General features: G+C 44.4%; 1 protein-coding gene across 2 annotated transcripts in view; it reads right to left on the bottom strand.

Moving 5' to 3' along the window:
- Positions 1-3,212: 3,212 nt before the first annotated feature.
- Positions 3,213-27,864, bottom strand: part of AKAP12 (A-kinase anchoring protein 12) — a 104,082-nt gene continuing 79,430 nt past the window's right edge. For both annotated transcript variants that reach the window (XM_061130479.1, XM_061130480.1), the window contains 2 exons: positions 5,095-10,030; positions 3,213-4,299 (listed from right to left, as the gene is read on the bottom strand). In XM_061130479.1, the coding sequence (XP_060986462.1) occupies positions 5,103-10,030 (4,928 nt within the window). In that variant the 3' untranslated portion in view covers positions 3,213-4,299; positions 5,095-5,102. The remainder of the gene's footprint in view (positions 4,300-5,094; positions 10,031-27,864) is intronic.

The following is a 27,864-nucleotide window of genomic DNA, read 5'->3' as shown; positions in this document are numbered from 1 at the left end:
TCTTCTCTCTTAAACTGGTAACATTTTAGTTTAAATCCCACTCTTTAAAATGGTCCACTGGCCAACACTGTGGTACCCTTTCCATTAAGCCTTTACAAGGAGCCCTGTGTCCAGGTTTCAAGTCCTAAAGACAACTCCATCTGCTTTTCCTGGAATTAGGAGAGCTTCTGAGGCTAACAAGTGTAATTAGGATCAAACACAACGTGGTTTTTAAGTTAGCCTAATGTAAAGTATTCTCCTTGTGCTTGTTAATTATACCAGGTTATTTGGGAGTTTTAGAACAAAGAAGAAAAAGCAGAGGGGTGAGTTAGTGCTTGGACTTAGCAAACCATATCCTGTTGTTGGAAAATAACATACTGAGTCCTAATTTCGTCACTTAGGAAGTATTATTCCAACTCTGGTCTCGAAATATGAATACTATCTATAGGCAAGTTTCTCTTAAGGTTGGATGTAATACTACACTTGTGTTAAAATTTTTCATGTCAACAAGAAATAGGAGAATATGCAAAAAGTCATGAGATTGCTTTGGATACTGTACAGATGGGGGCTTCCCTGGTAGCTCAGCAGGTAAAGAATCCGCCTGCAGTGCAGGAGACTCAGGTTTGATCTCTGGGTTGGGAAGATCCCCTGGAGGAGGGCATGGCAACCCACTCCCGTATTCTTGCCTGGAGAATCCCATGGACAGAGGAGCCTGGCGGGCTATGGTCCATGCGGTTGCAAAGAGTCAAACATGACTGAATCAACTTGGTATGCACTGTACAGATGCCTGAAATATTTAAACATCAAAAAGGGGGGAGGGGGTTGATTTCTAAGCTGTGACAGCAGTTAAAAAAGTCATGATTATATTCACTACAATGCCATCTCTAAGTCCTGGTCACCTTAGCTACAATCTGTGTTATCACATAAGGACTGGTGATCTATATCTCAATTTTCTAATTTATAAAAAGAGAGACAAGTCATTTACCTAATTCCAGTGATATACCATAGGTTGGAGATGGTAAGGAACTTGGTGGTGAGGAACTTGCATTTGTACCAAAATTGTGCCAGGCTGCCCAGCAGATTCGTCTCTATAATCACATTAGAAGTGCAGTCATGTGACACTGGTCACATTCAGGTGCCAACCTCTTATTTCCTGGGAATCCTTGCACTGTACCCATTTCCTTTCTTGCTGTCAGATAAGGGTTTTCTTTTTTTTTTTGGATGAGGGTTTTCTAACTCTGGTTCTGGTTCCTGGTTGGGATTTCAGAGTGTGGCTATCCAAAAACTGCATAAAACTGTGCTCATTTGTGGAGTTGGAGGTCAGCCAGAGGCTTAAGGAGAGTCTAATCAAAGGGGTCCCTAACCCGAAAAGCTTCAAGAATCACTGAAGAGATTTCTGTGCACTCATACAGTCCCAGGAAGCTTTGTGGACAGTGTCGCAAGGAATGATTAAGTATAGTTAAAAGTAGAAGTGAAACACGTGATGAATCTCATGATGGTAAAGAGCAATCAAAATTGAATTAAGGTGAAATTACAGAAAGAAAATCCATGGTATTTAATTAGGTTGCATTTTATTTAGATAAATGAAAAATCTGCATCCCCCCCAAACAGAAGTAAGAATCAAATACTGTCTCAGATTAAAGGAAAACTGCTAAGCTTGAAGCTTACAACTGAGAGCTAAAATTTCCAGCCCTTCAATATCTCAAAGGAAAATATCGGAACAAAGTTATCTGTGTGGCAGAGAGAGGCAACTCGGGTGTACCATTAGCAAAAGAACCTGAGGGGGAACATTTTATATTCCTCAATTATAAGAAATGGCAAGAGTGTACAAGTCTTGCATTCCTTTCTATTGTACAATGGCTCCATAGTAATGCAAAAATTAGCAAAGTTTAGGCACTTGCTCCAACTTCTGCAGTTTGCATTTGATGCTTAAGGACCTCACAACAGCAGCTTTAAAATTATAAAATTATAATACAGAATTGTATGTCATGCTACTGTTAATGGCATTGCTCCTGTTAATACAACAATGATGCTTAATGGACACAGGTACAGAGCTTGAACGGGAGTAACCCAGGGCACATCAAAAGAGCACAGTCACCAAGCAACTGCCACTGAAAAACCAACTCTGATGGCTAGAATGACCCGGCCAAGGCCAAACACCAATAGGATGAAGTGGCAGGATGGAATTTCAACCCCCCCAAAAATGACTACCATAAACTACACAAATCTTGAATCTGTTCAAAACAGGACAAACCTTCTTCCTGCCATAGAAAGGAAGCCACTCAATAATTAGAAGTCAAATGAACTCCTTAAAAACTGCTGTCATCTCCAAATTTCAGTTGATCTTCAGAAATTGACACCAGCGTTTCAGCGTGTTTTTAAGTCTCAAGTTGGCAAAAGAAAGATCTTTAGATCAGAGGGTGTTTTTTAATTTGGAGATTTTAAAGTTTAGTAATTAAGCACAAGTGGCTATTAAATGTGCAAATAACTCCTAAAAGGATATTAATGTTCTCCAAGTGCAAGGCCATATGCTCTTAGCATGAGGAGTATTTCTAATATGGCCAATTTTTTTTTTTTAAATTGTAATCAGATTTGTTGGTTTATGAGAAACTACTTTCCAGTTTTAACAGCCAACTGTCTTTTGGCTAAAAAAAAAAAGACTATTCTAGTTTTGCTTAAGTGTTATGCTTTAAAATAATTTAATCGGCAGTTGAAATTTAAGTTCTCAAACTGGAGTACTGAGTTTAAGTAAAATTTAAGAAGTGTATACATCAGACCGGTTCTCTACCCATGAAAAAGTGGAAACTCTCCAGTAGATAGTGGACGGTTCTGTGTGTGTGGCAATTGTCTGACAGAATCTTGTATATTAGCATGAAGTGGAAATCATTTTGACACTAAGAATTTTTTCCAAGATCACCTGTTAGGCAAGGCATTCGTACTGCTAAGCCTTCTTAAAATGTCTTTCTAGAGGCATTTGTCATTAACACGTATTAACAAAGAGAATTAACTTTTCAGGAAGCACCACCAGATGGTAGCATTGTTTTAGGACCTTCGACCTGAAAAGCTCCCAGTTTATTTCAGTGGAGGCCTCTCTGACCTTGACTTGCCCTAATCTGAAACTGACGTAAAGCAGTGACCAGGTAGTGACTAACTTAGAAAGTTCTAGCTTCTCTGCTTTTCGGATGCAATAAACATAGGACCCAGGCTTCCTATGATCTAAGAAATCCAGCAAATCTAAGTGAAGCAAATGTTTTATTGAAATCAGTTGTCAAATCACAATTTATCCAAATGAACATAATGCTACATTGTTCTTAAAAGAGTGGGCACAAATATGGCACAGATTAACAATCCAGCATCTATCAAAATACCATTTGTAAAGAACCTGACTTATTTCGTGCTGTGTGTGAATGGGGGTCCAGCATGTAAGGTCGACTCAAAAGCAGTCAATTCTTTTCTTGATAACGTGAAAACATTTCACTACTTTTCCTCAAAATGAAAGCACACGCATCCGTCCAAACAACCGTAACAATCAGGAGAAAAGACTCCAACTTAATCTGCTCCTGAAAAAAACTTCCTTCCAACCTCCACCCGGGGGCTAGGAAGAAAAATTTCCCAGTAACAATGGGACATTCTGTATGTCTGCCCCCTACCCCACGCAAAAAAAAAAAAAAAAAAAAACAACGCCTTTTATTTTTAGCATACTATGCATAATAGGAAAGTGACCTATTTTAGAGTGATATTGAACAGGGAATCTAATCCTTAGTGAATTTTAAAAGAGGTGGAGCTTCTGATCAGGAATGTTATTTCTAGAGAGCTGTTTTTCAAAGGCTGTAACTGAGGCAGCAGAAAGCTTCCCGAGACTTCACCGTGGCCGCATGCCCCGTCGTATAATGTGTGATACAAAAGGAATTGCACTATGCTGTAATTTCCTTAGACGTTAAGAAAAAAAAAAATATACAATAGATACAGAAGGAGGATTACTTGAAACATACATATAAATACATAAAGAATGATACTCCAGTTTGAGAAGCAGAACCAAGAATTGCCAACTCCAGTTCTGGGCTAAGAATTGAGGACCTTGAATCAGAAACATTATATGGTACCGAGGGAAAATGTCAGTGTGGTCTTGACAAGAGGAAATGTTATCCAGCTATAGCTCCCGATGAAGCCTCAGGATTGTCAGGGGTTCTCGGGAAATGAGAGCAGTTGACATGTCCGTTCTTCGGTTTCCAAAGTTCTGAAAGACTGGTCTCGTCAGCAGCATTCAATTTCTTCCCCTACTGGTCTTCACATTCTGGTCTTGCAAGTACACAAGTGTAACTGTGGAAGGAAGTCAGAATCAAAAGTAAATGAAATCTGCTTTTCCTCTCTCATTTCTGCAGTAGCACTAAGAGTTGTAAGAGGGAGATGCGGCCAATGGGAACCCTAGTGAAAACCATAGGTTGAACCCTGTAAGAAAGAAACATGGTGAGGGGGTCCATAATAGAATGTCCTTTGTTACTGAGTGGGCCAAAAAGTTTGTTTGGATTTTTTCCTAAGATGTTCCAGAAAAACCCAAACGAACTTTCTGGCCAACCCATATTCAAACAGCAGTAGTTAGGCTTTCATATGCACTGTAAATGTTTTTAAAGTGCTTGTCACTATGCTGGAAGAAATCAGTATTTTTCCCAGAGAACTATAAATTACATTTCAAGCAGCAGCGTATAAACCTACTTTGGACTTCTAGTTATTTTGTAAAAAATGCAACAAACTAGCTGGTATGGTGCTGAGTGAGCACAACGTATTTCTTATGTCCTCGGGCCAAACACATACACAAATGCACACTTGTGTGCACACACATATGCCTCTTAATTTTCTTAGAAAGCAGTCATACTAGGGGGTAAAACGAAGTCACTACTCTTAGGACACCAGTAAGACTGACGAGTATGTCAATGAGAAAAAGGAAACTAACCTGGGTCTCCTAGTCTGACTGATGGTTATTTCCCCAGATGTAGGTTCGGGGTAAAATCCTAATTATTTGAACTCATAACAAATCGGCCATCTGAATGCGGGGGCGGGGGGGGGGGGAGCGGGTGAAGGGGGAAATTATTTTTTTTAAAAAAAGAAGTTACTTACGTGATGTTTTAAGATTCCGTGGGTTCAGGTTTTGCCAGATCTCTCTCTTGGCTCTGCGTCTCCTCCTGTGTTTGTGTTTTCATCTCTTTTTCCAACTCGCTCTGCACTTTTCCCTCCTGGCTGTCTCCCTTCTCTTTCAGTTTGGGTCCATTTGTATCTGGGGACTCTTTGGTTGAGCCTCCCGAGGCCTCAGCATCCTCCGGGGTTGAGGTTTGGTTTCCAGGGTCACCGGCAGCATCACCTTTTTCATCTTCTCGGGATTCAAATGGTGACTTCTTTCTTTCTCCAAACCCAGCACTGCCATCATCTTGCAGCACAGACTCTGTTTCAGGGATTTCTCTCTTTTTCTGGGATGGTAGAGCTACCTCTTCAAGCTGCTGGTCGTTTACCCTGGAACCTTCTATGCTAGTGGCCGCCACCTCCTCTGAAGCTTCATTCGCATCTTTGGAAACGCTGGGATGCGCATGTTCCCCGGTGCTCAGTGGGGGCTCCTCTTTGGCTTCTACAGCTTGTGTTTCATCCACCAGGCAGGCCTGAGGTTCGCTTTCTTCTTTCTCCGTTTTCTGCCCAGCTTCCTGGCTGTCGGCTTCTGCCAGTTGAGCCTGCGTTTGGACATCGGTGGCCGTTTCTTCCGTACTCCCCAAACGGTCAACGGCTGTCTGAATCACGCTCTGTACAAGTCTGCAGCTCTCCTTCTGAAGTTTCGAAATCTCACTTTCCACCTTGCCGTCTTCCTCTCCTGTGATGCTCTCTCTGCCTTCCTGACCATCAGCCTGCTCACCGTCTCCACCCAACTCCCGTTTCTGTGATGTGGTTTCATCTCCTTCCAGGTCAGCGCTGATGCTTTTTCTAGGCGTAATAGATACTATCACTGGTATTGATTCTGCTTGAGACTCAGTCCCTGTGGATGCCGCATCTTCTTCCCCAGGCTGGGCAGGAAAATCTTTGTCTTTTTCTGAGGACTCTTCTTCTGGTACTAGATGTGCTTCTGCAGATTTCAAAGCTTCAGCTGTTTCTACAATCTTGATCGCTTCTCCTAAGACCTTCTCCTCCATGGCTGCAGCTATCAGAGCTAACGCTGCCTCAGAGCTTTGAACTGGGATTTCTGTGCATGCTTCTTCCTCGGAAGCCAGCAGGGGAGAACTTCCTTCAAAACTGATGACTTCCTTTTCCCCGTCGATGATGGTGACATTCACTGTCTGAACCAGTTGCTTACTGAGCTCTTCACAAACGGCCACAGCTGGTTCGTGCTCAAGTTTCTCTTCATTCCCTTCGGTTGCCTCGACTTCCACTGTCTCCCTTTCCCCTTCAACTACCATCTCTCTCTCTGCTGGGGTTGGAAGAGACTTAGCAGGACTGTGGAGTTCTAGATTACCATTCTCTTGAAATTCAACTTTCTTAGTAACGTCCTCAAGGACAACTTCAGTTATTTTTTTCTCAGTTATTTCTGTGTCGGTAGACACAGCAAGTCCTTCCACGGATGGTTCTTCTTTGGCTTCCTCGTCAGAGCATTGGCCAGTCTCTTGAATCACCTCAGTCTTTGAAACGATGGCTACAGTCTCCACTGTTCCTTCCTCTTCATCCGTGTGTTCTAGACCCTCTGCCATCTTTGAAGACCTTTTGTCCTGCAACTGAAAATCAGAAGATGCTGCAGGCAGCTCTTTCAGTGCAGGAAGTGCCTCACCTTCGGGGACCTGGGACTGAGTGCCGGCTGGAACCTCACCATCTTCACGGTCATCCATGCTCTTGTCTGGCTGGCTTAGAGTTGAAGCATCAAGATCTGCTACTGGGGTGCTTCCATTGGTCTCACTGTCTGTGAGGGTTTCCGCTGAGTCAGGAGCAACAGCCTGCTCTGGGGCAGTCTCTCCTTCTACCCCAGTTCCGGTTTCAGCCAGACAAGTGCTCACCAACTCCCTGGCCTCTGCACTCTCTGTGCCTGGAGGAACTTCTTCCAAGCTTTCCACGGTGGCCTCAGCAACCACCTTCTCCTGTGTCAAAGTCTCAGTTTCAGTATCTTGGACAAGCCCTTTGGATGCTTCGTCCATCACTTCCTTCAGATTGAGGGCCTGAGAACCCTCCTCAGCCTCTTCCACTCTCTCCAGTATTTTGGTGTGTCCTTTCTGGGTTGTCTGGATGGCGTTGTCTGGCAGCTGTGACTTTTCTCTAACTTTTTCTGCAACGGCCTGCAGCACCTCCTGGGTCCTCTTCGCCTGGTCCTCCGCGTCAGGCACGCCGCCCTCCACCTCTTGCACTGGTGTCGCTTCCTCGGTGGTGTCTGGAGAGTCGGTTAACTGAGAGACAGCCGAAACCATGTCGGCGGTCTCTTCCGCACCAGAGGCCTCTGTGGTTTCGGCGGCTGTCACGGCTTCCGAGGTTAATTCCACCTCGCCGGCCATCGTGTCATCACCAGCTTCCTGGCCCTCTGGCAGCGCTTTGGTAACGATGGGGGTTTCCTCCGCAACGACTTCTCTTTCAAGCACCTCCTCGCTTGGTGGTGTGGCTTCGTCTTCGGCTTGTTCCAGAGGTTCCGTCACCGATGCTGAGATCCAGGAGGGCGCCCTTTCTTCGATGTTGGTAATGGCCCTTGTCCCGTCCACGACAGCCACCGACACGGTGTGAACCAGACTCTTGCTGAGCTCCTCTGACACATCGACATCCACCTGCTTCTGCTCGGGCCCCTCCTGGCTCTTGGGGACTTGCTGGGCTTCGGTTTTCTCTCTTTCCACCGCATCATATTCAGACAGAGGGACCACGGCTGGGATGTCCGCATCGTCCTCGTTGGCCTCCGCTGGCCCCGCCTCTTCGACGGCGGCTGGTTCCTGCTTCCCATCTGGCCGTTTCTTCCTTCGCCCGGGAATAAACTTCCGGATGGAAACCCAGGACTCTTCTTTCCCCGGCTCAGCCTCTGAGGTTGCATGTTCTGTGCCAGGCCCAGCTACAGAGTCTTCGCTTCTCTCTTCCAGTTTTGACTTTGACTTTTTTCTTGAGGTGACCAGTCTTTTAAAGGTTTCCCAAGTGGAGACGCCCTCCCCTTCGGACGGGCTGCCAGCCGGCTCGGGTGAGGAGCTTCCTGGCGGTTGCTCGTGGTCCTGGGAACCAGCAGCGGCCGCCTCTGGGCCCGGCTCCTTGTCCCTCCCAGCTTCCTCTGCTCTCTGGCTTTCCCCTCCGAGGGGTCTTGGTCCCCCTTCGTCGTCGGAAGAGGATGCTTTCCTGGCTCTCTTCTTGGATGACCCCACGCAAATCAGGGCTTCCCAGGACACGGAGGTGTCGACCTTGCGCTTGGGCTCCTCGGGCTTCGGCTCCTCTCCGTTCCCTTTGGCGTCTTCCTGAACTTCGGAGGCTGCGCTCTCCGTGGAGGACAGGGTGGCGCTTTTGACTTTGTCCGCCTCGTCCTCCTTATCGCTTTCAGAGAGCCTTCGCACGCGTTTCTTGGGCGTCACCATCTTTTTGAAAGATGCCCAGGGGGTAACACCACCTTCCCTCTTCTTCTCCCCGTCGGAAGTGGTCCCTTCCTCCGCCTCCCCATCCTGGCCCGGGGCCTCGGCCACCCCTTTCTCCAGACAGGTGATCTCCTCGGGCTCTTCTGGAGATGAAGCTGAGCTCTCGCCGCCCTTCGGTTCGTCTGGACTGTCGGGAGAATCCACGGAGGCTGGGGGCTGCTCCCCGGACTCCTCGTCGCCGCCTCGTTTTCCTTTCTGCTTCTTTCCAGACAGCTTTTTCAAGCCGGAGCTCGTGAAGAGTTTCTTTAAAGGGCTCCCCTGCACCTTAATTCTCTCCTGCGAGGACAGCATTTCGGCCTCCCTCACGGTGCCCTCGGGGGGCGTGGACGGCGATTTTGCGTCCCCGCTGAGCTCGGTTGCCTGGGAGTGGTCCCCGCTCAGGGCGCCCGCGTCTTCCTCCGTCTTCAGCATCTCTGCCGACTCGGCTTCCGGAAGGTCGGCGCTCGTCTCGGTCGACTTTTCCGGTGGCGAGAGCGCCGCTGTTTCTTCCGCTTCGGCTTCCGGCTCTTCCTGGTCCTTCTCCACAGTGCTAACGTGGACTTCGGCGACAATCTCTACCTTTTCGTCAAACACCTCGGTTGCTAACGGAGCTGGTCTCTCTTCGGGAGGTGCCTGCGCTTGGTCTTCAGGGGGCAGCTCCACTTTTTCATACTCGGCCGACAGCCTGGCCTCCTGGGTGCTCTCGGGGGCCTCCTGGGCGGGCGGCTGCTCGCCGGGCTCTTCCGTCTTCTCGTTTTCTTCGGCTTTTTCGGGCTCCTGTTCTTTTTTCTTCTCGGAAGCCTCCAGCTCCTCCTCCCTGGGCTTCCTGAAGCTGGTCTTCTTGCGCCAGCCGGCCCAGCCTTGAGTGAAGAATTTTCTGAAGGGCGAGGCGGTTTCGCTGGCCACGGGACTAGTCGGGGAATCTGCAGGTCTGGGGGGTTCTTTCTCTTGTTTCTCTTCTCCTTCATCTTTGCCTTCCTCAGCTGCTTGACCAGACTCGGCCTGAAGGGAGATTTCCGTGCAGCTCTGCTCGCGTCCGGGGGCCTCCTCGAGTTTTTCGGTGGACTGTTTCAGTTCACCATCTTTGGGTGTCGCGCCCCCCGTCTCGCGGCTGGGCTCTGGGTGGTCACCAGCCCCGTCGGACTCTCCTGCCCCTTCACTTTCATCCTTCTTGACGGTGAGGAGCTGCACGCTGTCAGACTTCTCGGTCTTATCCTTTTTCACGGTGAATTTGAAGCCGACAAACTTGAACACCTTCTTAAATCCCACGTCGTTACCCTGGGGCTCAGGGGGTTGCATCAGCTCATCCACGCTGCTTTCCGAGGCAGGGATGGGTTCCATCATCTCAGGCATTTCCTCCTTCCCCTCCTTCGTGATGTCTTGAACCACCGCTGAGTTAGCAGCCATCTCTTTGTCTGAGTCCCTTTCACTCACATCTTCAGACTCTCTTTGTCCAACTGTTAACAGAAAGAGGGGGTGGTGGGGAAGAAAAAGACAGACATGATTATAATTCAAAAAAATTAAATATTTAAAAACCATGACCAGTGCATACTGTAACAGTTGAGCAATTCCAAGATTCAAGATCGGGTAATGGTCTTACCAGCATCTGTAAATTTCAACAGATTATGCAGCTTTCAAATGATCTTTAAAAAATTCAGGTTCAAAGGTACTACTCTGCTGTTTCTGTTCCTTTTAGAGAGAAAGTTAACATTCAACTAGCAAAAAAAAAATTAGTTATAGGTAAGTGGCCACAGCATCACTGAGGGTCCTGAGCTGCAACAAAAGATGGTGCATGACCTAAAGAAGACCTTGCATGCTGCAACTAAGACCCAGCACAGTCAAATAAATAACTAAAGAATGTTTTTGTAAAAAGACAAGAGTTGGGGGGAACATTTTTACAGACGAAGTTTGAAACCAAAGCAAGGAAATTATTTGATTGGCTATAGCTTAAGTGGTTGCCTTATTTGGGAATGCCCAGTTGGCTGTTTGTCAACAGACTTAGGAAAAAAATCACATTTACTAACACTATTCTAATAACTCATTCAGTCAAGGATCAAAAGATGCTAAAATTTTGGGGTGAAAGGTTGTCAGCACACCTGCAGTTTTAGAGTATCAACACACAGGTGACTTCATTTCAAAAGGAACAACTTCCTTTACAATGGAGAAATCTTCCAGCCACTGCCGTAACTATGCCATCAGAATTAACATCCCCAATAACAGGACAAAACTGGCATCATGCTTCCCAATATGAGACACTGAGAAGACCAGTAAATCACCCACATAATACTGACAGAAATGTTTAACAGAACTGAATCGTGTGGAAGCAGTCAGACAACAGCCCACGATGAAGAACATCCTATAAGATAACCAGCCTGGACTGAAACATCAATGTCGCAAAAGATAAAAATCAAACATAAATACAAATGGATTGCCTACAAATCACTTTCAAATAGTTTAAGGAGAGAGAATGAGGGGGTACGGAGAAGAGGAGAGAGAGAAGTAAAGAGCATGAGATAAAACATCAGTGAATGGTGAATTAGGTCACGCGTACAGAGGTGCTTATTTTTTCTGTAGGTTTATATTTTAAAACTTGTTGTGGGTTAAAGAAGCTAGTCGATGCGATTTAATAAAGGGTGGGATGTGCTAAATCTAAAAAATTAAGAAACCTAACAACCAGAGATGCCAGGCGTGGACCTCAGTTGGGTATTTGTTAGAGCAAGTCAGCTCAGTGACACTTTTGGATCTTCTTGGGAGAATGATTTGAGATTAGAGGCAACCCATTTTTACCAAAATGAAAGGGTAGAAATTTTGACTGAAAAGAAAAACAGGCTACCAAATGTCTATATACCACCATCTCGTTTTGGTTTAAAAACTCTGTCCGTCTCTCTCTCACACACACACACCATCCACATATGACTTCTGGATGATAAGAATGTAATATACTTTAGCTTTACCTGTCTGAATTTGTAAAATTTTCTACTTAGTATTGCTTTCTGTTTGCTTTTCTACTTAGTATTACTTTATTTGGGGGGTGGGGTGGAGCTCTAAAACCACTGCAGATGGTGACTGCAGCCATGAAATTAAAAGACGCTTACTCCTTGGAAGAAATGCTATGACCAACCTAGACAGCATATTAAAAAGCAGAGACATTACTTTGCCAACAAAAGTCTGTCTAGTCAAAGCTATGGTTTTTCCAGTAGTCATGTATGGATGTGAGAATTGGACTATAAAGAAAGCCGAGCACCGAAGAATTGATGCTTTTGAACTGTGGTGTTGGAGAAGACTCTTGAGAGGCCTTTGGACTGCAAGGAGATCCAACCAGTGCATCCTAAAGGAAATCAGTCCTGAATATTCATTGGAAGGACTGATGCTAAAGCTGCAGCTCCAATACTTGAGCCACCTGATGCAAAGTTTTCCAATGAGTCAGTTAAATCATTGGAAAAGACCCTGATACTGGGAAAGATTGAAGGCAGGAAGAGATGGTTGGGTGGCATCACCAACTCGATGGACATCAGTTTGAGCAAGCACCAGGAGTTGGTGATGGACGGGGAGGCCTGGAGTGCTGCAGTCCGTGGGGTCGCAGAGTCAGACACAACTGAGTGACTGAACTGGACTGAACCGATTGCTTTATGTAGTAAATAAAAAGGTCAGTTAAAATTGACACACAGAAAGGTCCCAATAATGTTGTAACAAAATACATAGCCAGTTTAGATACCAGTGTTTAGAACATAGCAGTAAGTATTTGAAATATAGAAATTCTTTGGAAATACAGAAACTATCTGCATCTCCAAATTCCTCATCAAATTTACATCATCTTATTTCTCCAGGAAAATAATTTTATTCTTTGTGTGAAATATTACAAGCCTATGTCTACAAATTTCCATCGGACTATTATTGGGTTTGATTTTGAAAGTGAAGCCAAGAAAGTTCAGTGAAAAACTGTCCAAAGAACCACCCAAGTAAAGACCAGAGTCCTGTTTGAACACGCTTTATACTGTGCTATACGTGCTATATACACCCTAGCAGCTTCCTGAGTAGCTCAGCTGGTGAAGAATCTGCCTGCAGTGCAGGATACCTGGGTTCGATCCCTGGGTTGGGAAGATCCCCTGGGAAGAAAGTGCCAACCCACTCTAGTATTCTTGCCTGGAAAATTCCATAGACAGAGGAGCCTGGTGGGCTACAGTCCATGGGGTTGCAAAGAGTGGGACACGACTTTGTGACTAAGCACACACACCCGCACACACCTTACCCTAAAGTTCTTTTCCCCTTGCCTTTTCTTTTCTAACATGACCAGGTTTTTTGGATAGTCGCAGATAAAACCCGTGATGATCTGCGCTGCTGCTTCTTCTGAGAGGAAGGAGAGATACCGAGGAGGTGCTCTAGCCCTAACCACGCACGACAGGGGTGGGTGGGGCCTTGTGACAGTCCCTCGGTTGTCTGTAAGAGTTTTGAGAATCAGGCAATTCTCATTTTTTCTAATTGATATCAGTCAGCATCTAAAGTAGCATTAAAAAAATAAAAATAAAACCAAACTGAACATCTTATCAATTAAAATAATTTTTTTTTCTTTTTTTGCTGCACCTCGCAGGCAGGATCTCAGTTCCCCAACCAGGTACTGAACCTAGGCCAAGGCAATGAAAGCCTGGATCCCAACCCTGTAGGCCACCAGGGAACTCCCCAAACTGAACATTTTAGATAGACATTTTAGGAAGACAAAGGAATTTGATTAATTTCAAGTGCTCTTCTTAAAGGGTACTTTTTCCTTTTAAGAAACAAATCCTAAAAAAAAAAAAAAGAAACAAATCCTAAACTCTAGTTAATGACATGCATGCTTGAAGTGTTTAGGAGTGAAGCATACTGGTGCCTGCAACTTACTTTGAAATGCATAAAAAAGAAGTTAAGATGCAGGTTTCCCTGGGGCTCAGGGGTAAAGAATCCAACGGCCAGTGCAGGAGACACAGGTTTGATCCCTGGTTTGGGAACAGCCCACAGGCCACGGAGCAACCAAGCCCGTGTGCCTAAACTATTGAGTCTGTGCTCTAGAGCCTGGGAACTGCAACTGTGGAGCCCTGGAACCTCAACAACTGAACCTGGTGCCCTGGAGCCCATGCTCCATAACAAAAGAAGCCGCCACAACGAGATGCCCATGCACCGAAACTAGAGAGTAGCCCCACTTGCTGCAACTAAAGAAAAGCCCATGCATCAAAGACCCAAAAAATAAATAAATAAAATTATTAAAAACAAAAAGTAGGATGGATTCATGAATGGATGGAGGGATGGATAGTTGGAGAACTGTGTCATTAGGCAAGAAGGGAAATGTTAATTATAGACTCTAAATAAATATACATATGTAATAGTCACATTTCTTTTAACTCTTTCATACCTTAAAATTTTTTCATAAATAAATTTGGGGGGGAAGCTCCCTGGGTGATAAAAACTCACTTTGAAATACACATTTGTGACCAACTCTAGAATTTATAAACTATAAAAGAAAAATTACAGCCCACATTAAACATTGAGGCAAATATCCCAAGAGAGAGAAAAATCCAGACATATGTGACAGATTGTCCAGCATACCCAACCCTGACATTCTTTTAAGTCAGAATCTTCTGGGAACACTCTCTCCCCATTATTTTTTTAAAAGTATGTATAATTTTCTGAAATAAGAAGAAAATGCTCTAAGTTTTCATTTGTTCCTGTTATAAACCAGCTGTTAAGTCTAAAAATTCTTGACATTAAGTGGATTTCCATGAACTACTATACAAATTTTCCCAATTATAAAAGCATACTCACAAGAGAACTTTCTCCAAACGCTTTGAATGCAACACAAGAGATGTGACCTTCTTTTTTTAAAAGGTGGATGATATCACTGGAAATATACTGGAGGAAAAAGTCAAACCCCAATAATAAACTCCATTCTACCATAATTTTACTAGTAATACATGCACATATAACTTTCCTGCCAGCAAGAGTGAGGTAAAAATACTTATTAAGTAACCTCTCCAGAAACCATTAAAAAATGCAGAGACATTCTGCTAACAAAGTGGGAGATGGCAGGTGTTATACATATCATTTCTGCCCTAACTTCCCCATTCCATGCTTCTAATCTGCATTTCAATTCGAAACACCTCTTATAAAACTTGGATGACTGGAATGTTTACAGTCAAAACTTGGGGAGACAAAGAATAATAGCGTCCAACTGGCAGAACAAAATCGCTACTGAAGGTTCTGTTATAGCCTAGCAATATTCACATGTTCTTGTTAGAGTGATATATGGCTGAACCCATTAAAAAAGAAGAGTATTTAGGATCACAGGAAAACTTTTAAAAACCCTAACTGGTCTGCAGTCTCTTTTGACCTAAGTGATCCTAGGAACTACTATTGTCAGAACAATCTTCCAGATTGGGCAGGACCCCTGCGGACCCAGATGGCACCTCTGTGCTTTGTGCAGGAGGTTGGACAAACCCAACTGCACTTGTCCTCCTCACCAGCCGGACCTGTATAGTCCTTACAGAGAGGCCCCTTCCCTAAACTACCCCTTTTTTGATCACATCAGGAAGGTAAGGTTTCAAAATTCCCTAAGGACTCCAGGACCTATAGGATAATCTTAACTACCCAGCCTGCCAGCCAAGTCTGCTTCAATTATGTTCTAATACATAAGCCAACTTAAAAAAATTTTTATTGGATACATGTATGTATATAACTGCTTTGCTTCACTGTACATCTGAAACTAACACAACATTGTAAATCAAGTATATTCCAGTAAAAAATAAGCCAACTTTGATCTCAAGCTTGCCATTCAGAGGTCTGGAACCAGGCGCAAACCACGTGCAACCACGTGGCTGCCCACTCAACTGGGAGTGAAACCTAGATCCATTTTCACAAGCTCCCTTGGTATTTCGTGGCCATCACTCCACGTGCGACAGCCCAAGTGGCAAGGCCCCCTCCGTCCTGTTCAGCAACCCCAGGTTCGCTCAGCTGCCTCCGGGCTCTCCAGTGGAGGCAACTTGTGATATTTTTTTTTGTGGGGGGGAGGCCTGTATCATCAGAGAAGGCAATGGCACCCCACTCCAGTACTCTTGCCTGGAAAATCCCATGGATGGAGGAGCCTGGTAGGCTGCAGTTCATGGGGTCACTAAGAGTTGGACTGAGCGACTTCACTTTCACTTTTCACTTTCATGCATTGGAGAAGGAAATGGCAACCCACTCCAGCGTTCTTGCCTGGAGAATCCCAGGGACAGGGGAGCCTGGTGGGCTCGCACAGAGTCGGTCACAACCGAAGCGACTTAGCAGCAGCAGCAGCAGCCTGTATCCTATTCTACCTCGCCTCCCGCCCACCTCCAGGAAAAAGACCTTTCCAGGGGACCCCCACGCCGCACAATCTTTATCCCAACCTTGACCACCATTTCTTCTGTCTTTGTCTTCCCGGAGGTGCCCCTTTCTGGCAAGAAGCCACCTGCATGCAGCCTGGGGCCTCCCTCACGCTGCGGGTGTTTTTCACTCTCCAATTTAGATGCTGGCTGTGGGTTTGGGCGCCTGTTCCACAGGCCCCAAGGGAAGCCCTGCCCCTCGGAGGCCTCGGCAAACCCAATGGAGCAGAGAAGACGGTCTGCAGCCCTGGGCATGCAGGCATCCTGGGGTGTCCCTTCCTCACACCACCCCCTCCACCACCACCACTGCGCGCTCCAACCAACACGTCGAGGGGCGCTCCACGCGATCCTGCCCGCCTGACGCCGGGAGAACCGCCACTGGGGACGGGGGGCGCGCGCTACTCACAGCAGAGGCTGCTCCACCAGGGCATGGCGCGCGCCGCCGGCCGGCAGGGGCAGCCCGACAGAGGCCCCGGAGGCCCAGCCGTCTGCCCCCGGCTGCCCCATCGCTGGATGGAGACTGGCGGCCGACCCCGGGCCGCGCCGCTGACGAGGGCGCCCCCTGGGGGCCGCCTCGCGCGTCACAGAGGGCGCAGCCTCCTCGCAAGCCTGCGAGGGGCCCTGACCATCAATCACCCACACCCGGGGTCCCTCCTCCAAGCAAAGAACACTCAAAACAAACTCAAGCACACACACCGAAAATCCGCCAGATCTCCCCGGCCAGAGGCGCCCAAACCTCACTGCCGCTGCATTCCTGAACTGCCCCTCTCTTATCCATACTATATGCCTTCCAGTAGTTGATACAAAACCCACTGCCTAACAGAGGCCTGGGGCGTGGCAGGCATCCCTGCATGGGTTGGTTTGGTGGTTCAGTTCAGTCACTCAATCGTGTCCGACTCTTCGCAGCCCCATGGACCACAGCACGCCAGGCCTCCCTGTCCATCACCAACTCCCGGACTTTACTCAAACTCATGTCCATTGAGTCGGTGATGCCATCCAACCATTTCATCCTCTGTCGTCCCCTTCTCCTCCTGCCTTCAATCTTTCCCATTATCAGGGTCTTTTCCAATGAGTCAGTTCTTCGCATCAGGTGGCCAAAGTATTGGAGTTTCAGCTGAGGCATAAGTCCTTCCAATGAACACTCAGGTCTGATCTCCTTTAGGATGGACTGGTTGGATCCCTTGCAGTCCAAGGGACTCTCAAGAGTCTTCTCCAACACCACAGTTCAAAAGCATCAATTCTTCGGCGCTCAGCTTTCTTCATAGTCCAACTCTCACATCCATACATGACTAATGGAAAAACCATAGCCTTGACTAGATGGACCTTTGTTGGCAAAGTAATGTCTCTGCTTTGGTGCTAAGTGCTTTAATTTCCTGAGTATTAAAATAAAAAATGAGGACCTCACGCAGGTTCCCATTACCAAGCTGTCATTTCCAATCATAGAGCCTTAGAGCTGAAAGGTAGAGGTCACCTGGTCCCTCCAACTGGTTTTGTTTGTTCAGTGGCTAAACTGTGCCCAACTCAGTGACCCCATGGACTGCAGCACGCCAGGCTTCCCTGTCCTTCACTATCTCCCGGAGTTTGCTCAAATTCATGTCCACTGAGTTGGTGATGTTATCTAACCATCTCATCCTCTCTGCCCCCTTCTCCTCCTGCCCTCAATCTTTCCCATGCTTTGGCCACCTGATGTGAAGAGCTGACTCACTGGAAAAGACCAGCTGGTTTACAGGGGAATAAACTGACTTCAAAAATGGTTGTGGGAAATGCAAAATGGTACAGCCACTTTGGAAGACAGTGGGGCAATGTCTTGCAAGATTAAACATGCTCTTACCATTTTATCCAGCAATCTGCTTCTTGGTTTTTACCCAAATATCCTTGGTATGTACTCATACCCACATTTGGTATGAGTTGCAACCATGTTCATACAAGAACCTGCTGGTGGGCGTTTCTAGCAGCTTTATTCCTAACTGCAAAAACTTGGAAGCAACCAAGATGTTCTTCATTAAGTAAATGGATAAATAAGCTGGTATATCCAGGCAGTAAAATATTATTCAGCATTAACGATGAGCTAGCAAATGAAGACATGGAGGAACCTTAATAAGTGCATATGACTAAGTGAAAGAAGCCAATCTGAAAAGGCTACACACTGTATAATTCCAACTGTATGACATTCTGGGAAAGGCCAATTTGTGGAGACAAGAAAAAGATCGGTGCTGCCAGAGGTGGGGAGGAGGGAGGGATGAACAGGCAGAGCACAAAAGACCTTTTTAGGACAGCGAAACTATTCTGCATGATACTCCAATGGTCGGTCGGTCAGTTCAGTTCAGTTCAGTCGCTCAGTCGTGACCGACTCTTTGTAACCCCATGAATCGCAGCACACCAGGCCTCCCTGTCCATCACCAACTCCCGGAGTTTACTCAAACTCATGCCCATCGAGTCGGTGATGCCATCCAGCCATCTCATCCTCTGTCGTCCCCTTCGCCTCCTGCCCCCAAGCCCTCCCAGCATCAGGGTCTTTTCCAATGAGTCAACTCTTCACATGAGGTGGCCAAAGTATTGGAGTTTAAGCTTCAGCATCAGTCCTTCCAATGGTAGATGCATTTTATTATATATTTGTTCAAACCCACAGAATGGACACACCAAGAGAGAACCCTAATGTAAATGAAGGACTCTGGGTGGTGATGATGCCAAGCAGGCCAAGGATGGTAACAAATGTCCCACTCTGGTGAGGGATGTTGATAACGGGAGAGACTGCTTGGGTGGGGGATAAGAAGTGTATAGATACTCTCTGTACTTTCCACTTATCACTGCTGTGAACCTAAAACTGCTCTAAGAAATAAAGTCCATTTTTTTACAAAGTATTAAATAAAGTTTGTCTCTCTCTTTTTTTTTTTCCAGTTTTGGCATGAAAACTCAGTTTTAGCATGTGGGATCGAGTTCCCTGACCAAGGATCAAACCCCAGTCCCCAGTGTTGGGAACATGGAGTCTTAGCCACTGGACCACTAGGGAAGTCCCCAGAGTTTGTCTTTTTATTTATTTATTTAGTCTTTTCAAAAGAAAAATAAACCCCATGAACTTTCAAAGCATTAAAATTCTTATTCTCCATATGTCATTGTAAGTGTTATAATTTATAGATGCCACTTATGATAAGAAAAAGTATTTAGACATGCCAACATCTAAAGAAACTACTGCTGTATGTCTGATGTGGACAGCAGTTCAAATTCTATTTCAGAATAATAAGCAGTTTTTTTCATGGTTACGGTCATGGTTTAAAAAAGAAAGAACACATATATCCTACTGACTCTTCTAACATAGATAATGGTTCAAAAGTTCACCTGAGCACACCTATAACTTATTTCATCTTGTACATCAACTCTACTTCAATAAAAAAAAAATTTAAAGATCACCTAACCATCATTTTGTCACTTTGTCAAGGTAAAGACCAGATAAAGGAAGAATCAGTGGGTGCTAAATGGAGGGGTGGGGTGGGGAGAGTTAGGCAGGATATTTACATGCCTAATAGTTGGAAGGGTGGAGAAATTGGACAACTTAACATCAACCTATGAGGGACATGTGGACACTGTCTACAATACCCTGAGGGCAACACAATGTCACCTGTGGTGAAGGATGCACAACCTACATGCAAAACAAACACAAAATGAGGAGGGTGGTAGAAACGGGAGGAGAACTACATGCTTCCAACATGTCAATATCCAAAAGACAAAGGTTACACAAATGTTCCAGATTAAAAGAGGCTCAAGAGATTAGGACATAATACCTGAGGCTGGATCTTGTAATGTAAGAGGAGAATGCCAAAGGGGACATTATTAAATAACTGACAAGATTGGAAAAGAATGGCAGACTACATAAAAGTCTTGTGACAATGCAAATATCCGACACTGATAACGGTATTATGCTTACTACAGGAAATATCTCTATTCTTAGGAAATACACACTGAAGCATTTAGGAGTGAATGATCCTGATGTGTGTAACTTACCCTCAGATGGTTCAGAAAGCTTCACATCTCATGCCTACATAAGACATAACAGGAACCTGGATGCTGCTTTTTAAAAAATATTTATCTGGCTGCTCTGGGTCTTAGTTGCAGCATGTGGGATCCTTAGTTGTGGCATGTGGGATCTAGTTCCCTGACTAGGGATCGAACCTGGGTCACCTGCATTGGGAGCTAGGAGTCTTAACCACTGGAATACCAGGGAAGTCCTTGTATGCTGGTTTTTTTTTTTTTGGTTTGCTGGGTCTTCATTGCTGCAAAAACCTTTCTCTAGTTGCTGTGAGGGCTTCTCTCTGTGGTTCTCTTGTTTCAGAGCACAGGCTCTAGGGCGTGCAAACTTCAGTTGTGGCTCCCAGGCCCTAGAGCACATGCTCAATAGTTATGGCTTGCAGCCTGAGTTGCTCCAAAGCATGTGAGATCCTCCTGGATCAGGGATCGAACTCGTGTCTCCTCCGTTGGCAGGTGGATTCTTTACCATTGAGCCAGGGAAGCCGCTGTATGCATTTTTTTTTTTTTAATTTTGTTTTCCAACATAAACCAACAGAGTAAATAATGAAGCAAATGAGACAAAATGTTAAGGGGTAAATTTAGGTAAAAGGTACATGATGTGCCCTGAGCTATTTTTAATTTTGTTACTTTCTCTAAGTTTAAAATTGTTTTAAACCATCAGAAGAATAAACAAGTGCAGATGACTAATAAAAATAGAACAACAAAAATGGAGAGGGTAATGATTCACACTCTGGCTCTTTGCCTCACACGATATACCATAATACAAATTTTTATCAATGACTAAGTAACAGCCAAATTCTTCTCCCATCCCTCAAAGAAGAGACAGAATTCAGGTACAAAGGATGGAGAGCAAAGACCAGAAGTTCTGGAGACAGACTGGTGTTTGCATTTCAGCTGCACTGGATCCTTGGGCACAATTCTTGAAGTTTCTCTTCTGTGTCCTCACCTATAACATGGGTGCCCTCAGCCATTCCCTTCAAAGGCTAGTTAGGAGGGTAAAACACTCAGTTGGCTGTCTATAATAAAAACAAAACAAAAACCACTAGAATGGCTTTTTTTTTTTTTTGCTTGACTGTTTTCCTCAGAAGTTTTAATTACTTTTTACCAATTCCAACAGTCATCTACATAAATTGTTGAAGATTTAAAAATACAGAAAATTGGGAATACATCCATAAAGACAATGTTCAGCAGTTAAGTGTTTAAAGTGTTAGTCGCTCAGTCTTTGCAACCCCACAGACTGAAGCCTGCCAGGCTCCCGAGTCCATGGAATTCTCCAGGTGGGAATACTGGAGTGGGTTGCCATTCCCTTCTCCAGGGAATCTTCCTGACCAGGGATCGAACCCGGGTCTTCCACATTGCAGACAGATTCTTTACCACCAGGGAATGATGGCTCATTATCTGAGCTACGAGGGAATGTCCAGTGATAATAGCTATTAATATCTGTATCTTCTTCTGGATAAATTATTTAATAGTCTTCAAATGGTTGCATAGTTTATTTTTATGTCTCCTTGTTTTTAGACAATTTCTGTTGGTTCCATTTTTCCTTACTGCACTCATGTGTATAAAATCATCGTCCAAACCCAGGAAGGAGCTTTTGAACAGAAGAGGGCAGTCGTGAGCAGCAGAACCGGTAGCCTTGAGACACTCCTAGACTTTCAGGACCACAAGATGCTATGGAAATATGTAAAGTTTAGCTGCTCTTTCAAGTTCTGCGAAGTCGAATGCCACATCACATCTGTTTTTATCTCTTTGACTCCCGACACAAAGACTTCGAGGGGAAAAACGGGCATTCTGAGTTAACTCCCTACCTGTTCTTTTTATTTGCACCATGAAAAGATCTAGATCTTTCTACCCCATTTTGGACCAAGTGAAGGCTCATACGTGACCGAGCCTTTCTTCCTGTGTGGACCTCCCTTCCCCACCCTCCCTGCCTTCCCAGCCCCCAACTCCACACAGTATCCAGCAGCATGACCTCACATTTCCCAGGTTCAGGCTGAAGCTGGAGGCTGGGAGACTGGCAGACGTCCCGCCCCCCTTCCAGTTTGTCCTTAGCAGAAAGCTCCTCAAAGGCGTTTCTATGAGAAACACTTCTAGTCTGCATGCAGGTTCTGAGTGACTTAAAGACCTTAGCTTGGTCAGCAAACCAGGTGGCTGTTACACACATAAAAGAATAGCCCCAAAATGTGGGGTGGCAGAGAGGAGGGACCAGGCCGGCAGGTTTGCTCTTGGGAGTCCGGGAAGCCGGTGAGTGCCAGGAGGCAGACTGTGATGGAGGCAGGGCTGGGGGTGGGGGGTGGCGGCTTCCAAGAAAGACCCAGTGTCCACCTATTTGGACACAGCATGGCAGAATCTACTCACGACCACGCTAACGAGCATTTCATTTCAACACAATTCCTTCCCACCCCAATAATACATTCAATGACTTCAAAATCTCCTCTGCTCTAATTTTTTTGAATTTATTTTTTGGTTGCACTGGGTCTTCCTTGCTGGCCATTGGCTTTCTCTGGTTGCAGAGCCCGGCTTCAGTAGTCGTGGCTCTGGGGCTTAGCTGCTCCATAGCACATGGGATCTTTCTGGATCGGGGATCGAAGCCGTTTCCCCTACATTGGCAGGCAGATCCTTAACCACTAGACCACCAGGGAAGTCCTCCCCTGCTCTAACTTGACATCAGCTCCCTACGGAATTACGGTCTGCCTTAGATTTGTCCAATGGGAAAGGAAGAGGAAAATAAAAAAAGCTTGATTATCTAAGCACCATTGATTTGGAAATGTACTTTCTTGGTACCCAAAAAGTCCTTCCACAGGATAACTGGTTTTAGGCTGAGCCTTTCTGATACAATGCATAACTGTCCTTCCTGCAGAACACTGAATTATCCAGCCATTTTGCAGAATGCTGCTGTTAATACTGCAAGTCTCTTGAATGCCCATAAAGTCCAAACAAGGTGCTCACATATTCAGTGATGCTATGGTTTACCTTGAAACTCTACATTCTCACTGGGCATCAAAGATGGTCAAAAGGTTGGGAAAAGGAGTTGGTCTGAGTGTCATCGGGGAAGGGCTCTGGGAGGCAGGACCGGGAGATACTTTCATCTTCATGGGGTCCTGCTCATCACTGGTCCCACCCCAGTCACTTCGAAGGGTGAGCAAAGACTACAGTCATCGCAGGGGTCCACACACTGATCAGGAGCATGCTAAACACAGTCTTACCAGGTACATGGTGTGGGTCAACATGTTTTCCACTAAAGCCATTTGGGGAAGCAACATCATTCAAGTCTTGATTCTTAAGTAAACATCAGCATAAAAATAAACTATTTCTATTTTTTTTTTCTGGGAGAAGATTTTAGTCATATGCCTTTATGAGACAGTGTCAATATGCTGGAAACATTACTTGGAAAAGAAAAAGATGATTTAAAAAATTATGTAGAAAGTGCTTTAACTCACTTGAAAGTGTTAGTCGCTCAGTCATGTCTGACTCATTGCGACCCCATAGACTGTAGCTCACTAGGCTCCTCTGTCCATGGGATTCTCCAGGCAAGAACATGGGTTGCCATTTCCTTCTCCAGGGGAGCTTCCCAACCCAGGGATTGAACCTGGGTATTCTGCATTGCAGGCAGATTCTTTACCATCTGAGACACCTCTGCATATGACCTAGAAGAAGCTTCCTTAGAGTTAATGTATAGCTTTATAGATGCAGGAAGGATAAAGGGAGGTCCCAGGGGAAGTGATAGTACAGCTTCTGAAGCTGTCTTGTCAGAACAAAGACTCTGAGTAAGCTTTTTGTTTGTTGCTATGTTTTTCTAAGACGAATGAAAGATCTCCTTAAAGAAGACAGTGTGGAAAGTGAAATGGAAAAGAAAAGAGACAGCTGGTAGTATATCCTTCTGCCACTACATTTTAATTTTTAAAAGTATAAACTAGCCTCAGTTACTACTTTACAGGACAATACTTCAAATCTGTGACAATAATAATCTGAGTTGCTGAATATTTTGAACAATTTAACAAACCCTTCCAAGGCTTAAAAGAAAAGGCGACTGAACATTAGTGAAGTGAAATAAATTTGAAAATATATGAACAGTTGTATCTTTAGTAATGTCAAAAGAAACCCAAATTTTTGAAAGCATTTCCTGGATAGAAATTCAACTTTGGCAGAGAATTGTCAAAGTTTTTCCTATTTTGGTGTCATCTTCTACCAAATTGTGTTTATCTGCTCATAAATATCCAGTCAATCCCAATTTATAAAATCACTCACAAGAAGTCTATGATAAGTATGAACAAACATACATTTTCCTTGTGAAATATAATCCCCCACCTCCCCCAAGACTCAAAGGGTCCTTGATTCCAAAAGGTTTAAAGATCCAGTCTCCTGCCTTGATCCCCACACAGACACCTCCCCACCCCAATCTCCACAAAATGCAAGAACCAGTTGTGAGTCCAAAATCTGCAGGATCGACTTTCTTTCCTTACTCTTCCAAATACTCAAGTGATTAAGTGATGAAAATATGACTTATTTTCTTTTATTTCAGAGGTTTAAAAGAAATAAAAAACTTTTAAGGAATATGTCATATTATAGATTAAAAAATGTTAATGTTTTTATCCAAACTTAACTACGTTTGTCAAAAGAAAAGTGCATCTCGAATACAGTTATAACATCGATTTTTTTTTTTTCTTTTTTTGGGGTTTAGTATAACCAGCTCTGTTCAGTCCCCGAGCGCTTCAGGACTGCTTGCTGTGACATCTGGAACTGGTTAGCTTTCCCCCACGATTTGCAGCATTGTCCTGGAATTTCTCCAGGAATTCTCTGCATTCTAAATCCATCCTTTATATCTTACACACCGAACCAACTCCCCTCGTTCTAATGCTCATCAACCACAGAAGCCTCCAGGAGATGTGTAACTGGGTTTAAAACTCAGCAAAGGCCAGTACAGGAGCATACAGTCCTGGATACTGACGTTCCCTGGTCCCTTTTACATCTGAGCCGGCGTGTGAAATTGTGCTCACCGCAAAACCAGTGTCAGCATCCTTTACGAGAAGAAGAGGTCCTTTAAAAGTGACTCCACAGCTGTGCCTCTTAGTAGCTGGGAACACCAAGAGAAAATGATTTTTCATGATAAAAAGGGGATTATTAGGTAACCACCTTTTGCAGGATTATTGTGGGAAATAGTGATCATAGCCACTAGAGTGGGTACACAGTACAAGGCAGTTACCCAGCCAGAGTTGTGAGGTAATTAATTTCACGTCTCACAAGTCCCTCAGCAGAGAGAAGCAGCCGTGTGGAGGGTGGTGGTGCTATTTTTTTAATCCTATAAAATGATTTGCATAAAGATATACATTATCAGTAATCTAGAACTGGCATGATATTGGAGGAGTCATCCCACTCTAGAGATCAAGAATATTGTTGCCCTAACTCCTCATAGTATTCTCCATTTAGTCTCAATAATGTGTGTGAGTTAGGGAAAGCAGGAAAGATATTTTCCTAATTCAAAACAGTCCTTTTTTGCTACCATATCACTGATATATGGGTGGAAAGAAGATACCTCTTTCATCATCGTCATGTTCAATTACTTATTTTCTAGTATTTGTTTTTAAATTTCATTTTCTTGGTCATGCCACATGGCAAGTGGGATCTTAGTTCCTTGACTGGGACTCGAACCCATGCCCCTTCTTTGAGAGCACGGAGTGTTAACCACTTGACCCCCAGGGAGGTCTCTATTTTCTACTTTTTTAAACTAAGGCCACTGCTAACACAATGTGAGAGAAAGACTTCAGGAAAGGCAATAGCATGTGATGTGAAAAATCAGTCATCTCCTGCTTCAAAGTTTGTTGTATTCATTTCAGGCGGGTGTGTGCACAAGGTCTGGGGAGAGGACAATAATGGTCAGTATTAGGTGACAGCTTTGCCCTCCCTTACAAAATGAAAACTCATTCCTAAGCTGTTCTACAAAAACGTCATCAAACCTGCCCAATTCCTATTAAAAATGTCATCAATCTTGCCCAATTCCTATTAATTGTGAAATTGAAATACATTCTCACATTAAGGCCATCTCACTAAAGAAGCCGAGAGTAACTTTCTCCTACATGATTTAAATGAGCAATGCCTAAATGACAAGAAACCTTTGGATAGTCCATCAATCCTGAATGCTAATTTTAAAAGTACATTGCTTTTCAAGATTCTAACCAGCTATTTAAAGAATATTGATTGTAAATCTTCCTCGAAGAATAACTTGCAGAGGGGGAAAAAAAAAAGACAGGGGGCTTCCCTGGTGGCTCGGTGATAAAGAATCTGCCTGCCAATGCAGGAGACATGGGTTCCATCCCTGATCCGGGAAGATCCCACAGGCCAAGGAGCAACTAAGCCTGTGTGCCGCAACTATTGAGTCTGTGCTCTAGAGCCCAGGACCGGCACAAAAAGAGAAGCTACCGAACCGAAAAGCCCGCACACCGCAACCAGAGAGTAGCCCCTACTCGCCCCAACTAGAGAAAATCCAAGCCATCACAGCAAGGAAGACCCAGCACTGCCAAAAACAAATAAATAAATAAAATATTTTTAAGAAGACAGCTAAAATTCCTTTTTTAATTTTCACTTCTACTATAAAATGGTTATTTGTTTTGATTAAAGCTTTGGAGTTTAAGATTTTCTGCATACTTTGCTTTAACCAGGAAAAAGTACCATATTTTGTCACATCCTTCATATCAACATTGTAATAAAAGTAAAACTCAGGAAGCAATCAACCCTGCTACCTAAAGTTGCTCTAAAAGTTAGACAGCCTTTCCAACATTTAGCATTCCATTAGGATTATCTGAACCAGTTTTTTAAAGCCCCCTCAAGCATCACCCACTCCAGGATTCTTGCCTGGAGAATTCCATGGACAGAGGAGTCTGGTGGGCTACAGTCCATGGGTCACAAAGAGTCAGACACAACTGAGTGACTTTCACTTCACAAGCATCCCAAGCTGGTGGCGAACTCAATTTTTGCTAAAAAGGACATTTCTTCCCCATAGGAAACTCAGCATGTGATAAACTCATCAAATAGTGAATGTGATAAAGATGGTACTATACACAAAAAGCACCCAGGAAAAGTCATGACCATAGAAACCCCACCTCCGGCTGTGACACCCCACAAACTGCTCTCCCAGGCAGCCCTACCCAGGGTTGAGCATTTTTATATCTCATTCACAGAAAAGTTAATGATCTGGGAAAAAAATGAATTCTGTGTTTTTTATTTTCAAATGTTGCATAGTCTAACAATTAAAAAAAATTTTTTTAAGCATCAGGTAAATTTTCACACGAGTTAAAGAGTAGAAAGGCTAGTTGAGTTAACTCAGGGAAGGAATGTTAAGGAAATCTCAAAGTAAACAAGCTAATCTATAGGAAGTGAAAGGTATTTTTTTGTTTCACTCAACTTTCACATTCATTTCAAATTCCAGAGGAGGACAAGGCTTTGCAGAGGCAATTGCATTGAGAAAAATTGTAAGTCCTAGAAATGCTACACTGTGCTTTTAAGAAAACACATATTTGGAGAGCAATGATCTCAAATGTTTAGAGAGGAGCTGATCTTATAAACCTAAATTAGCAGATGGAGTTTAATTTTTGAAGAGAGGAGAAAAGGCAGAAAGGGGGAGGAAACAGGCAGATTCCTAAGGACGGAAGCTACAGTGTAACTGCACGAAAACATCAAATGACAAGTTAGAGGAGTCCTGAGTACATTCCAAAAGTTTTATATCTGTAACTTATTTGCTAGAGATGGCTATGAAATATTGTCATTCACATTCACAGCCAGATTTCTAGAAAGCAAGCTTTGTCACTAATTTTATAGTAACTATGGCTTCATTGAAACCACCACATAAACCAGAGCTAACATTGTAGTCCCCTAAATGATTCTTCATTGAAAGTTCTAATAAG

The sequence above is a fragment of the Dama dama genome, chromosome 26 (genome assembly GCF_033118175.1).
Source record: "Dama dama isolate Ldn47 chromosome 26, ASM3311817v1, whole genome shotgun sequence".
Classification (NCBI taxonomy): domain Eukaryota; kingdom Metazoa; phylum Chordata; class Mammalia; order Artiodactyla; family Cervidae; genus Dama; species Dama dama.
This window is presented reverse-complemented; position numbering and strand designations above follow the sequence as displayed.